We start from the raw sequence: 13651 nt of genomic DNA on the forward strand, positions 1-13651 counted from the left end.
AGAAAGAAGAGTCTAAAGTGAGGCGAATGAAATGTGAAGACTTAACCATAAATGTAAGTCTAGAATTTACACATGTCCATATAATTTGGATTTCAAATTGGATTGGATTAAAATTATACCAATCCGAATCTGATCCGAATATCCAAACTTTTAAAAAACCTAATCCATATCCGATCTGAATATCCAAAATCTAAAAATCCGAATAGGGTGGATCGATTCGGATTCTCGGATATCCGATCCAAATGCACAGCCCTACTGCTACCATATTAAGTTTCATAGTCTTTTGATGTGATTGCTTTTTTTCTTTCTTTTTTTCTCTTTATCTTACCCTCGTGAGATCAATATTAGTAGTCATTTATTTATTCTTAACTTGAGCTTATCTACTTATAATTGTAGGAAACAAATATTATGTGATTTTTCTAACCCGTAATAGTTTACCTTATAGATCAAGAATCAAATCTTAACAGAGACAACAAAAATATTTAGTAATTTATTTTTATTTATCTAAATTTTAGTGAATAAAGTTATCACATACATATCTTAGTGGGAAAGTCGAGACAGACCAATTTGACCGGATATTAGTGTTATAAAAAATTGAGCTGAAAGTTGTTAAGAGATTGAGACCGCCATAGTTGCAGAGAAGCTCGAGGAAGAAGGAAGAAGGAAGAAGGAAGAAGAAAAATGAAATTCTGTTGTTCCATTGATTTTCGAATGAATTAACAAGAGGAGTACATACTATGTTATATACACATCTAACCGACTATATTTCCTTAACTTACAGTTGTCACTACATGATTGGACAACTAACTAACTAACTCTAACCACCTACTTAATACCCTCCCTCAAACTGATGGTTTGAAGATATCCTTCAATCCCAACTTGGACATTAAGTGATCATGTTGCAGTCTTCCTAAGCTCTTGGTGAGAAGACCAGCTTGTTGCTCTTTTATAGGAATGTGATGAGTCTTCATAGCACTTTGTATGATTTTCTCTCATATGAAATGACAATCAATGTCTATGTGTTTGGTTCTCTCGTGAAAGATTGGATTTGCTGCAATTTGGATTGCAGCTTTACTATCACAAAAAAGATCAACTAGTAGATTCATATCAACCCATAACTCTTTGAAAAGTCTTGTGAGCCAAGTTATCTCGGCAACTGTATAAGCCATACTTCTGAATTCAACTTCAACATAACTCCTTGCAACTGTGTCTTGTTTCTTAGATTTTCATGAGATCAACATTCTCAAACTTAACTAGGTAGCCTATTACTAATTTCCTGGTATGTAAGCACCCTCCTCAATCTAAGTCACAATATGCTTCCAACTTATCTAATCCTTTTGAAGGCATTAGTATACCAAGACATGGAGAAGTTTTGACATATTTCACAACCCTCAAGGCAGCTTCCCAGTGAGACTGCTTAAGCTTGTGCATAAATTGACTTAGTACTTGTACTACAAATGTTATATCAACTCTGGTCATTGTAAGGTATAATAGCATCCCCACCAGTCTTTGATATGCACCTATATCATCAAACAACGTGTCTTCACACTCAGGTGATCCTACGATAATATCATACTCAACAGATGTAAGCTTCAGGTTTGTCTCTAGAGGTGTTCCAGCAGGTTTAGCACCTGCAAGTCCCATTTCAGATATCAGCTCCATAGCATATTTCCTTTGACTCATAACAATCCCACTTCTGGATCTTGCAAATTCTATTCCCAGAAAGAACTTAAGTTCTCCTAAATCTTTCATTTTGAACCCGAGTTTCATATCATTTCTAGTCGGAATGATCAAATTTAGGTCGCTCCTATTGATTATCAGATCATCTACATAGACTAACACAACAACAAGCTCAGCTTAAACATTCTTTATAAATAGGGAGTAGTCAAAATGACTTTGAGTGAAGCCCAACTGCACCAGGGCATTAGTCAACTTCATGTTCCATTGCCCGGGTGTATGCTTCAAGCCATACAGTGATCTGTGAAGTTTGCAAACCTTGTGAGACCCTGCCTGGATTGCAAACCCTTTAGGCACATCCATGTACACCTCCTCTAGAAGTTCACCATGCAATAATGCATTGTGAACATCTATTTGGAAAAGAGGCCAATGTTTGGTTGCTGCAATTGCAATTACTGACCTTGCAGTCACCATTTTGGCTACAGGTGATAAGTTTTCTGTGTAATCAAGCCCTTCCTTTTGACTGTAACCTTTAACCACCAACCTAGCTTTGTATCTTTCAACCTCACTTGAAGTTGTATACTTTACTTTGAATACCCATTTGCATCCAATAGGAACCTTACCAGCAGGCACCTCTACTATAGACCAGGTGTGATTATCCTCTAAAGCTGAGATTTTAGCTTTCATAGCTGCAATCCATTTGGGTTCCTTGATAGCTTCAGCGTAGGACTGTGGCTCCACAACTGCAGAATAAGAAGATAGAGCTTTGGCATATGAGTCAGACACATTCTTATAGCTAACATATGCTGAAAAAAGGATATGAGCAGTTAGCTTTGCCTTGAGGATTGGTAACATAATCTTTTAGCCAGATAGGAGGTTTACTAGTTCTCCCAGATCTTCTAGGAGATGAAGTTTCTACCAAATGATTATTAGTTGTAGAGGTCTGATGAGGAGACTGATCATGAGTAGATTCAGCTAATGATTCTGGCTCAACCTCAGCAGCTGCTTGAGTTAATTGGTCTAGATTGTGATGAGTTGGTGAAGCAGAAATAAGAGATGATGTAGGAGAAAATAAGGATATAGAAGAGGGTGGAAGAGGAGATATAAATATATCATTAGGCAGTGTGACACTTGAGGTATGTCAATTGCAGGAAACAAAGAAGCTGGATGTTGAAAATAGAATACATTTTCTTTGAACATAACATATCTACTTACTAAGAACTCCTTGGTATGGATGTTGTATATCCTGTATCCCTTTTGGGTCATAGAGTAGCCAAGGAAAATAGCTGGTGAGGCTCTAGGTGAAAATTTGTCACCCTTTTTTACATTAGTCACATAACCTAGGCAACCAAAAATCCTCATGTGGTCCAGGGAAGGAGAATGACCAAACAATAGTTCAAAGGGAGTTTTTTCTTGCAACATTTGTGTTGGCAGTCTGTTAATGATATAGACTGCATTTGATACACATTCCCCCCAGAACCTCAGTGGAACACCTGCTTGAAATCTCAGTGCCCTAGCAACATTAAGTATGTGTCTATTCCTCCTCTCAGCTACTCCATTTTGCTGTGGAGTATAGACACAAGAACTCTGATGAATAATACCTAGAGACTGCAATAATTCTGACATATGTGAGTTGAAAAACTCACAACCATTATCTGTTCTCAGAAATTTCACAGTACAAGACTAGACATTCTTAATCATAATGAAGAACTGTCTAATAACAACAATCACTTCAGCTTTAAAGGGCAACAAGAAAATTCAGGTAAACATGAAATGATCATCCACTAGTGTAAGAAAGTAATTATTCCCATCATGAGTAGGTACCCTAACTAGTTGAAGTAAGGCTACTATGCTGAGAATGTCCTGCACAATTAGCTGCTTCCTCAAAGCCTACATTACTAGAACCAATACTAGTCTGAGCCCTTGTGTATTGAGAAACATTGTTAGGTCCAGTCTTCCTTTTTGGCTTGAAGTCTGTAAGGTAGCCATGAAGCTTGTAGCAAGTATCTCTTGTGTGACCCTTGTAATTGCAATAGTCACATAACAAATTGTTCTTTTTAGGCTTATAGCTAGTTAAAACTTAAGGAGTTCATTTTCCACTTAACATAGTTATTCCCTCATTTACTGCAAAAGTTTGAGAAAGTTGGCCATAGATCTTCTACTTTCTTATGCTATTATCATAGAATAGGCTTTGTTTATAGTTGGAGTAGGACTCTTCATCATTATCTGGTTGCTAGATTGAGAATAAGTCTCATCCAGGCCCATCAAAAACTGCAACAGCCTGTGATTGCCAAAATGTTCTGCATATCTCTTCGACTCCTCACAACCACAATCAGGACAAGGCATGAGTGCATCAAACTCTGACCAAAGCTCCTTCATCTTTGAGAAATACACTGACACAGATGAAATGCCCTAAGATAGAGTAGCAATTTGTCTGTGCAGAAACAGAATTCTAGATCCATTTACTTTGTCAAAACTTTCTCTAAGATCAGACCACACCTTTTGTGCACTAGATGCATACACTATGCCACTTAGCAACTCATTACCAACTGAGTTCATGATCCATGACAAGACTATAACATTATATTTTTCCCACAATTCATGTAAAGAAGGGGGAATTTATCCTTAGTGTATCTACCATCAATAAACCCTAACTTGCTATTGCCAAGTAGACTGACTCGCATATAACTACTACATAGGGCATAATTCTCATGTCCAATTAGCTTAATTGAGATAATAGAGCTACCTGGAGTATCGCATGGTTGAAGAAATAATGTATGATGTTGATCGATGACTATAGAAGCTGTGAATCCCTCTGAAGTCCAGTGTTCAAATCAACTGTGTCTGAACCCCTAGGCGAGCTGTTTTCCTTAATCCCGATTGATGATCGAACTAGACTTGGTGAATTGATTTACTAGAAACAGAGATTCTGCTGTTCTAAGACAATTCAAACCCTAACTCGAATGAATTGATAACAAGCATAAACGAAAGAAAAATTGAGTTGTATCAACTAGGAAGTGGTTCGACTAAGCTTGATAACTGTGAGAACGACACAACTTGAATCGATTACGTCAGCCCTGATACCATGTTAAAAGATTGAGACCACCATATTTACAGAGAAGCTCGAGGAGGAAGGAAGAAGGAAAATGGAATTCTACTGTTCCATTGATTTTCGAATGAATTAATAAGAGGAGTACATACTTTGTTTTATATACATCTAACCGACTACACTTCCTTACTTACGGTTGTCGCTACATGATTGTACAGCTAGCTATATAACTAACTAACTAACTCTAACCACCTACTTAACAAAAGTAAGTGACATACCGGTGAATTACTCTTTCCGGTCTATAATTAATGATTTTTTTGCCTCTTTATTTTGGTCCAAAATAAGTGTACTTTTATATAATCAAGAAGGAATTAACTTTATTTTTTCAAAATTTGCCCTTATTTACATATCCCAATGTGTCAAGTTAACACTATATAAATTTTAATTAAGGATAATTTATTCAAAAAATTTTCTAAAAGTTAGCACTTTTTTATGGGGCGTATCAAAAGCTAAAATATCAGTTATTGTTGACAGGAGGAAGTAAAAAAATTGATAAGTGGAGGATAAAGAAAAAGTAACTCATATTGATTAGTGTTTTTGTGGAGATTGATGATCTAATTTAATGCTTTATATTTGAGAATATCATAATGGGAAAGCATGAGAGACAGGTTGGAGAGGGGTGGTGGCCCATATGTTGATTCAGACACTTGTGTTTGTGACAAAATACAATGAAATAATTGAACGTGAAAAGCTTTACTTTAGCTTTGACCCTCCATGTTCTCTTTCTTCTCATTATTATACAATTCCTAATACTACTCCTAGTTTGGTACAATTAGCCCCAACAATTGCCAAATACCCAACTCCTTTTTTTCAATCTCAAAGGCTTTTTCTCTCCTTACATTTTCATAAGAGGTCCCCTCTCTTTTATCTTTCTCTACAGTAAAGACTGCTTTTTTCGTCCATTGCTGAAGCAAAAAAAAACCCTTAAAGTTATCATCTTTGTGACTTCAGGTACTATTTTTTAGGCAAGCCACTTTTGAACTGGTCCAGTGATTTGCTGGGTGAGTTTTACTTTGTTTTTTAGCATATGGGTCTTTGTGGGGTTTAACGATTTTTCTTTGGTAGGGTTTTATTGGAAAGAAAAAGGTGGGTCTTTTGCACAAGATCTGTGTGCTTTCATTGACCCTTCTTCTATTTCTTTTTCATCTATGTGGTGGGGTTGTTCTTATCTCCTTCTTTTGTGGTCTTTGAGTGCTCTTTTAATGTCTGCATTTTGATTATTTGCTTTCTTCTTAGGTTCTTGTTTCCTGGAAAAAAAGAGAGAGGAAATTAGCCAGTTTTTGAGGTAAATGTCCTAGACACTAGCTGTTTTAGACCTTTTATTTTTACTACTAATAATGATCTGTGCCTGCTACTACTTAATCTGTGTTGGATAACATGATGGTTTGCATAGCTTACTTATTAAAAAAATGTCTATTTTGACCTTGTAGACTTTGATTTCATCAGTCCTTCCCTTTGTGTGTTTCTCCTTTTACTAATTGTTTCAGATCTTTTTTCTTTCCATTTTACCCTTGTTTGTATCTTGAGATAGTGCACTGGATTGTCCTTTTATAGTTTTTTTGCTTCAATTTAGGAACTTTTCACTGTGATTTGCTGTGGAATTTGTTTTTTATGGTTTTCATGTTTCAATTTAGGAATTTTCTGTTGTTGATGGAGCTGCTGATGTTAATCTCTTTTTCTAATAACAAGGGGGTTAATGAAGTGAACTTGGAGTTCGAGTAATGGGTTTGGTCAGCTCACTGCATTTAGGTATCAGTATTCATCGCGATGGCCTCAACACCTTCTACCAAGAGTTCTCGCAGGTCTTCACCTTCCCAAGTTTCAAAAAGTAACAAATTAGAGATCGCAACTTCTAAAGAACGAGAAGTTGTATCGAAGCAGCTTATGGTTGAAGCAGCAGCCAGCAAAAAGTCACAGAGCTCTCAGCCTAAGGGATCTCCCAAATCACTCGCTGATAAATTTGATTCAAGCTTATATTTGGGCAATTCAAAACAAGCACCAAGCGGTGTAGGTACTGTGCCTACCGAGGCAAAGGTCACACAAGGCGGCACAGCTGATCAGGAAAGAAAGAGTTCTATTAAGGACAGCTCAGCATCAGCCAAAGTTAGCGATGGGGCCAGTAGCCTCGCGAAAACAAGTGGAAGTGCCAAAATTAGTGACCGGGCAGATTTTCTTGAGAGTGGTAAGAGCAGCATCTGTAGGGGGAGCACAGGCACTGATGTAAGTGAGGAGAGTACTTCTAGCAGCTTGAGCAGCAGTGTCAACAAACCTCATAAAGCTAATGACTCAAGATGGGAAGCAATTCAAGCTATCCGAACTAAAGATGGGATGTTGGATTTGAGGCATTTCCGGTTGCTGAAGAAGTTGGGAAGTGGTGATATTGGAAGTGTGTATCTATCTGAGTTATGTGGTACAAAGTGTTATTTTGCTATGAAAGTTATGGATAAGGCGTCATTAGCCAGTCGTAAGAAATTGCTTCGTGCTCAGACAGAAAGAGAGATATTGCAGTCCTTGGACCATCCATTTCTCCCAACATTATATAGCCATTTTGAAACAGAAAAATTTTCATGTCTAGTAATGGAGTTCTGCCCAGGAGGAGACTTGCACACGCTTAGACAAAGGCAACCAGGGAAGCATTTTTCAGAACAAGCAGTGAAGTATGATACTTGATCTCTAACCTTACAGTCTTAAAATAGTTTGCTCTTTTTTCTTTTCGAAACGTTTTGCATCTTTGTTACTTTCAGGTCTGGAGTATTATTTCCATACTTTACAACATTGGCAATAGCTTTAACTTGTAGGTCCAGATATGTTCTTGTTACAGCTCTAGACAAAATTGACCCTACTTGACAGAAATACGGATAGCGATCAAGGGATATAAATGTCTTTAAATGGCATATGATTCTTTTGGGGGTTTCTGTCTTCTTTACGCTGTTGACTCAAGAAATTTAATCGAAACAAACTGAATTCTCTACAAGTTCTTTCAAGTCCTAAATTTTTTTGTATTGCATGTCCTAACCGGTTATTTCATTTACTTCTGGACATTTTTGTTGCACGGTGGCCTCATACTGATAATTTATTAGTTCAAAGAGCTGGTTATTTGATATTATGGCTTTATTTTTTGTTCAGTGGTTTAGATTCTATATCTTAAATTTTTAAAATATGCGCTTGAGCTACTTTGGGGATTATTTGCTTAGTTTTTCTTCCTAAGTCAAGTGGATGTCTGAGCTGGTTTATCTTCCAGAGCTAGTTGAGCTCTTTGTGTCCTCTGTTGTTACTAGCATGTTCTTCTGGTCAACTATTTCCAATTCAATGCAAGCTCCAAGTTACTGTGACTATTTCTTTAACTGCTTAAAAAAAGGTCACCAATAAGAAGCTTCAGTTTCTTACTTGTGTGTATTTGCTCGAGAAAAGGGAGAGCTTTATTTTTATTTAAAGGAGAGAGCTTTGAAGTAGGTAGGGGAAAGTTACTCTATCGGGCAGTTAATAATACACTTCGTTTTGCTATCAATTTATTCTCATTTTCTCTCTATTTTGGGGAAAGAAAAAGGCATTGCGTAATTGCACATTGTAATGCTGTTTATTCTACACCAAGGTTTGCTGCTCTGCAGGTGCAGGCACATAACGTATTTCTATGTCCTTTAAGATATGACATCTAAAGACCTTTCTTCTCGTTCAACTATTAATTTTTTTATACTTAATAAGCTCTTATAAGATAACCCATCCAATTTTTTTTTAATATCTTGCTTAAGTCAAATTCTGCTGATTAATATAAGATAGAGGAAGCATTTAAATAACGAAGGTCTGAGGTAAGTGCTGCCTTCCCCTGCCCCTGAGAAAAAGGAAAAAAGAACTTTGAAACCCAAACAGGGGGAAATAGATAAAGATGATTTTTTTGGAGCATTGAAAAACTAGTTTGTCACTATCAAATGATATCACTTGCTCACTAGTCACCACCAGTCAGTAGTTATATTTTTTCCTATTTTTTGGACATCTTTCTGGCAGCTACTTTATTTGATGATTCCTGCCTGCTTGTCCAAGTTACTGAAATGATGAAGCCTAAGCCAACTCTTCAGTTTGAAGTTTTAGTCGGCAGTTCTCTCTTCGTTGCACTTTAAGGTTTCCCACCTTGTTTTAAATCTTCTGCATTCATGTTATCCTTTTCTCCATAGTCAGCAAGCGAATCCAAGAAATATTATTTATTGCATTGGACCAATGCTTCTTTCTGTCTTAATATTTTTTCTTTTCCATGTTGAAGCGACAATCTTCTGTCTCTCTTCTAAAAGATTTTTATAGCGCTTAGTCCTCCATCTGTTTGTATGTTTCCCTGTATTAGAAGGATATGTCATGTACATTCCAAAATTAGCTCTATACACCTCATTAAACTTTTTGGCATTGAAAAGGTGCTGATACTTCCGAACTTACCCTTGATTTCATAATTTACAAACTTACAACAACAACATACCCCCGTGGGGTCTGGGATAATTTACAAACTTCTAATCTCAAATACCCTTATCCACATAATTTACTTTTTCTTTCGCATCTTTCTACTCAAGAAATAATTTTTTCCCACTAAAATGTATGAATCTTTTCATTGGAATTTATAAAAAAATGTTTATTTTTTGGTGGAAATATGTATTTGATGGTTAACTTATTCTGATTGCTGATAAAATATATTAATTTCGAAATGCAATAATCAATTTCTTTGAACTCTATAAAATTGATTTCATTCTTTGGAACGAAGAAAAAAGAGCGTATTTAACTTAAGATTAGGTACAGGTTTTTAAGGATTAGTGCTTGCTAAATTTACAATTTTAAGTGAAGTTTAATGTACCAAATCATTTCTGTTGTTTCCTCAATGCATTTCTGTACTGTTTGTTGAAATATGAACATTAAGTTAATCATGTTGCTGAGGCTGTGATTTGCGAGTAATGAATCTTGATTTCCTGGAAACAGTTAATTTCAAATGTAGTTTGATAACTATGGATCTGAGTTTACTTGAATCAGATCTTTTAGCTTAAACCAGATTTTTATCATACCTGTTTTTTCTGTTGTGTTTCAGTTTGCACTGTGTTAGGATGTATTGCATCAGTTCATCTTCTCATCCTTGATGAATGGTCAAAGCTTTAAGGGTCTTGTCCTATGTTGCTCAGACTCGTGAACGGGTATCCGATCCGGGTGCGGATCTAGAGGTCGGATCCTTCATAATCTAAATTTTAATATTCGGGGGTATGGAACTAGGTACGGATACGGGTGTGGGGATTCTACTAAAAGTAATTCAAAATTCTAAAAATAGATCTATAAAAGTATCCTAAATTATGAGATATTCTCTGGAAAACTTGTAATAGCTTGTTTGGCCAAGCTTTTTTTTGGCCAAAAGCACTTTGAGTCAAAAATTGAGGTGTTTGGCCAAGCTTTTAGAAGGAAAAAGAGTGCTTTTGAGGACACAGGAAAAAGTAGCTTCTCTCCAAAAGCACTTTTCTGAGAAGCACTTTTGAGAAAAATACACTTAGAAGCAGTTTTCAAAAGCTTGGCCAAACTGCTCAAACGTGCTTTTCAAATTAATTAGCCAAACACAAACTGCTTCTCATCAAAATACTTTTTAAAAAGTACTTTTGAGCAAAGCACTTCTCAAAATAAGCTGATTTTAGAAGCTTGGCCAAACAGGCTATAAGTTGTGGAGTGCAGCCAATAATCCATTCTTTCATTTTGAGAATTTCTCAAGTTGGCCTTTGAAAAAATCTGTCCATTATCTTTATTTTAGACATAGTCTTCTGTGATGTTGCACGGACTCTTCAAATATGCTGGCGAGCCCGTGCTGGATCCTCTAAAAATGCACTACTTTTAGAGGATCCGATGCGCATGCGGCGACATATTTTCAGAGAGTTTGCGCAACATAGGTCTTCTGATACATACATATATATGCACATAGCAGGGGTGAATTTAAGTATCAGGTTCATCTTAATCCAGTACTTTCCCCCCAAAACCAAAAAAAAGTACTCTTCTATCAGAGACTAGTTATCCCTTTACACGTCATGGTGTTTGTCCTCTGGTCCTGTCATTTTTGTTTTAAACTGTCTTGAAACACTCTGCAAATGATATGAATACGAAAAAGGAAAACAAAGTCGGTTTATGGGGATTCTGGATTAGACTTTTCACGAAGTTCTTCTCTAGCCTGTAATTAGTGATGAATGAAGCAAGTGTTCATATTTATCACAGAGAGAAAAAGGAAAAAAATGAAGCAAGTGTTCCTGCCTCTTCATGTGTATGAAACTGTTTTTTATTTGAACACGAGTGAAATGCTAAAATGAGAAATTTATGTCATATAGAGAACTCTTTGTTTCCCACTCGTAGATCTGCTGAAGAACTTTAAATTCTCCAGGTAATGAACAATTTGAGTTGCCTACTCATCATCACTGGTGCAGTTTCACACCTCTTTTAGAATCTGGTGTGATTGCTCCCATTGGTGATCATAAGCCTAACTGATACTGGGTTCGGAGAAGAGAGATTTAATGAATTGCATTCTGTGAATCCAGAGAAGGTTCAAGTTAGTGTGTAATGCTTCTTGACATGATTTTGATAGGGATGTGGTAGTTTTTAGGAGATGAAATATCAGGAATATATGTGTATTTTTCTTGTGAGTTGAATAAATCCGTTGGTCACTGTGGTTGATTAATTTATAAGTGCTGTATTGTATCCTAAACTTGCAGGTTCTACGTAGCAGAAGTGCTCCTTGCTATGGAATACCTCCACATGCTTGGCATTGTGTACCGTGATCTCAAGCCAGAAAATGTGCTTGTCAGAGAAGACGGGCATATAATGCTCTCTGATTTTGATCTCTCCCTTCGCTGCACTGTGAGTCCAACGCTTGTCAAGTCGTCATCTCTTGAAACAGAGCCGCTGCGGAAGAATTCAGCTTATTGTGTGCAGCCAGCTTGCATCGAGCCTTCTTGCATTCAGCCATCCTGTGCTGTTCCTACAACATGTTTCGGGCCTCGTCTCTTTTCTAGCAAGTCAAAGAAAGAAAAGAAATCTAAGAATGAAATAGGGAACCAAGTTAGCCCATTACCAGAGCTAATTGCTGAGCCTACTGGAGCGCGATCGATGTCATTTGTCGGGACCCACGAGTATTTAGCACCCGAGATAATCAAAGGCGAAGGACATGGAAGTGCAGTGGACTGGTGGACTTTTGGTATCTTTCTCTACGAGTTATTGTTTGGCAAGACACCCTTCAAAGGATCAGGGAATCGACAAACCCTTTTCAACGTTGTGGGTCAACCCCTGCGGTTTCCAGAATCTCCGGTGGTCAGTTTTTCAGCAAGGGATCTTATCCGAGGCTTGCTCGTGAAAGAGCCACAGCATAGATTGGCATACAAAAGAGGAGCCACAGAAATTAAGCAGCATCCCTTCTTTGAAGGTGTAAATTGGGCTTTGATTCGTTGTGCAAGCCCTCCTGAGATCCCAAGGCCCGTGGAATTCGAGAGAATTTCAGTTCCAGCAGCATCCACCAGTGAGAAAGCTGTAGCTGGAACTGTCCCTCAGCAGAAAAATTCAGATAACTATCTTGAATTTGATTTCTTTTAATCTATTTATTTATATCTTTTTTACTTAGCCGATTGGCTGTTTTGCTTCACCCAGAAAAAACATACGAAGCTGTACAACATTTGGAAGATGTTAAGTCAAGGTTTGGGTAGTTTGATGATCATATTATTGTTTGAGTTGTAATTGAACAGGTAAAATTTGTTGTATGGGAAACACTACAAGTTTGATGCTACCAATCCATAATGTGAATTTGTTTAGTTTATAAGCAGTTCTCAAGTATATGCCCCGACGAATGTTTCCTTATTGTTTTAACAATCTCATTCAGATGTTTTGTTAATACTCTCTCCAAATTCTTCTCTGTCCAACTACATGAAAACGTAGGTGAAGCATAAAAGTTTTCGTTGTAACACCATTTAATGCTAGTTAAATATTGTCTCAAGAAGACAGACTAACAATTTGAATTGCAATTCCAGTGGTCATTCAGCTTCCAGATTAGTAGTTAGTTAACTATGCGAACCACCAAAAGATAAAGATTTTAATTCCAAAGAGACTTGTCATGTTATTGATACAAAAAAGAAGAATGCGGTGAACGTGGATCGAACACGTGACCTTCAGATCTTCAGTCTGACGCTCTCCCAACTGAGCTATCCCCGCTTGTTGGTCATACTTTACCACTAACTTACTTATTTCCGACCAAGAAGGGGAATATGCGGATTTATCAACTGAATTTATTGTCATCGGCTTGAATTATATATACATATATAAAAAATTTTAATGAGTTCGGTAGGAGATGTTTTGGAGTTGGGACTTTGTGGGATAGCATAGGATTCCATATCTTGGTGCTGTTGCATGTTGCCAAAAAAAGAATAATTTGGTTCCCATTTATGTCCATGCAATTGGATTGATGCGTCTCACCGTCTATGATATATATTATTAGTTAGGAGTAATGTGAGGCACGAACAAAGTTCATAAGCATCTCGTGTCTATTTGGAGAAATTAATATCACAAATACTATGCTGCTTTTATACGATATTGCTCATGCAAATAGTTGATATTCTTAATTATTTATATAAAAAAAAAACTCTTTTTATCACAAAGGAATAGTGAGTGACTTGATATTTTACACCTATTGTCTCTGTCACCACATGTTCCTCTAATGTAATACTAGTAATATTTTAGGATCACTATCAAAGTCCCACAGATCCACTAATCTATGATCGGTCATTCTTCTTTGTTGAAAGCTAAAGTTCGGTTCTCTATCTATGCAAATACCAAGTGTCATTTTTAGAAGTGAGATGTTGAAAACTCAAAGAAGGATTAAAGTAG

At 36.8% G+C, this 13651-nt stretch overlaps 2 protein-coding genes and 1 non-coding gene across 12 annotated transcripts; 1 reads left to right on the top strand and 2 right to left on the bottom strand.

The window, feature by feature from the left end:
- Positions 1-1857: 1857 nt before the first annotated feature.
- LOC142166923 (uncharacterized) lies at positions 1858-4236 on the bottom strand. The gene is made up of 6 exons (XM_075226801.1): positions 4177-4236; positions 3891-4089; positions 3508-3651; positions 3158-3332; positions 2560-2807; positions 1858-2483 (listed from the first exon to the last, which is right to left on the bottom strand). The coding sequence occupies exons 1-6, from the start codon at positions 4234-4236 to the stop codon at positions 1858-1860; spliced, it is 1452 nt and encodes a 483-aa protein (XP_075082902.1).
- A 1261-nt stretch (positions 4237-5497) lies between these two features.
- LOC107781567 (serine/threonine-protein kinase D6PKL2) lies at positions 5498-12561 on the top strand. Of its 10 annotated transcripts, none has more exons than XM_075234603.1 (4): positions 5498-5787; positions 6023-6071; positions 6421-7443; positions 11494-12561. In XM_075234603.1, the coding sequence occupies exons 3-4, from the start codon at positions 6554-6556 to the stop codon at positions 12365-12367; spliced, it is 1764 nt and encodes a 587-aa protein (XP_075090704.1). In that variant the 5' UTR covers positions 5498-5787; positions 6023-6071; positions 6421-6553; the 3' UTR covers positions 12368-12561. The 10 variants fall into 10 exon arrangements, with proteins under 10 accessions (XP_075090704.1, XP_075090717.1, XP_075090708.1 ...); XM_075234616.1 differs by having other exon boundaries at positions 6476-7443; XM_075234607.1 differs by having other exon boundaries at positions 5517-5737.
- A 345-nt stretch (positions 12562-12906) lies between these two features.
- On the bottom strand, positions 12907-12979 carry TRNAF-GAA (transfer RNA phenylalanine (anticodon GAA)). The gene has a single exon. It is a non-coding gene; the product is annotated as a tRNA-Phe (tRNA).
- Between the last annotated feature and the right edge of the window lie 672 nt (positions 12980-13651).

The sequence above is a fragment of the Nicotiana tabacum genome, chromosome 2 (assembly GCF_000715075.1).
Source record: "Nicotiana tabacum cultivar K326 chromosome 2, ASM71507v2, whole genome shotgun sequence".
In the NCBI taxonomy this organism is placed as follows: domain Eukaryota; kingdom Viridiplantae; phylum Streptophyta; class Magnoliopsida; order Solanales; family Solanaceae; genus Nicotiana; species Nicotiana tabacum.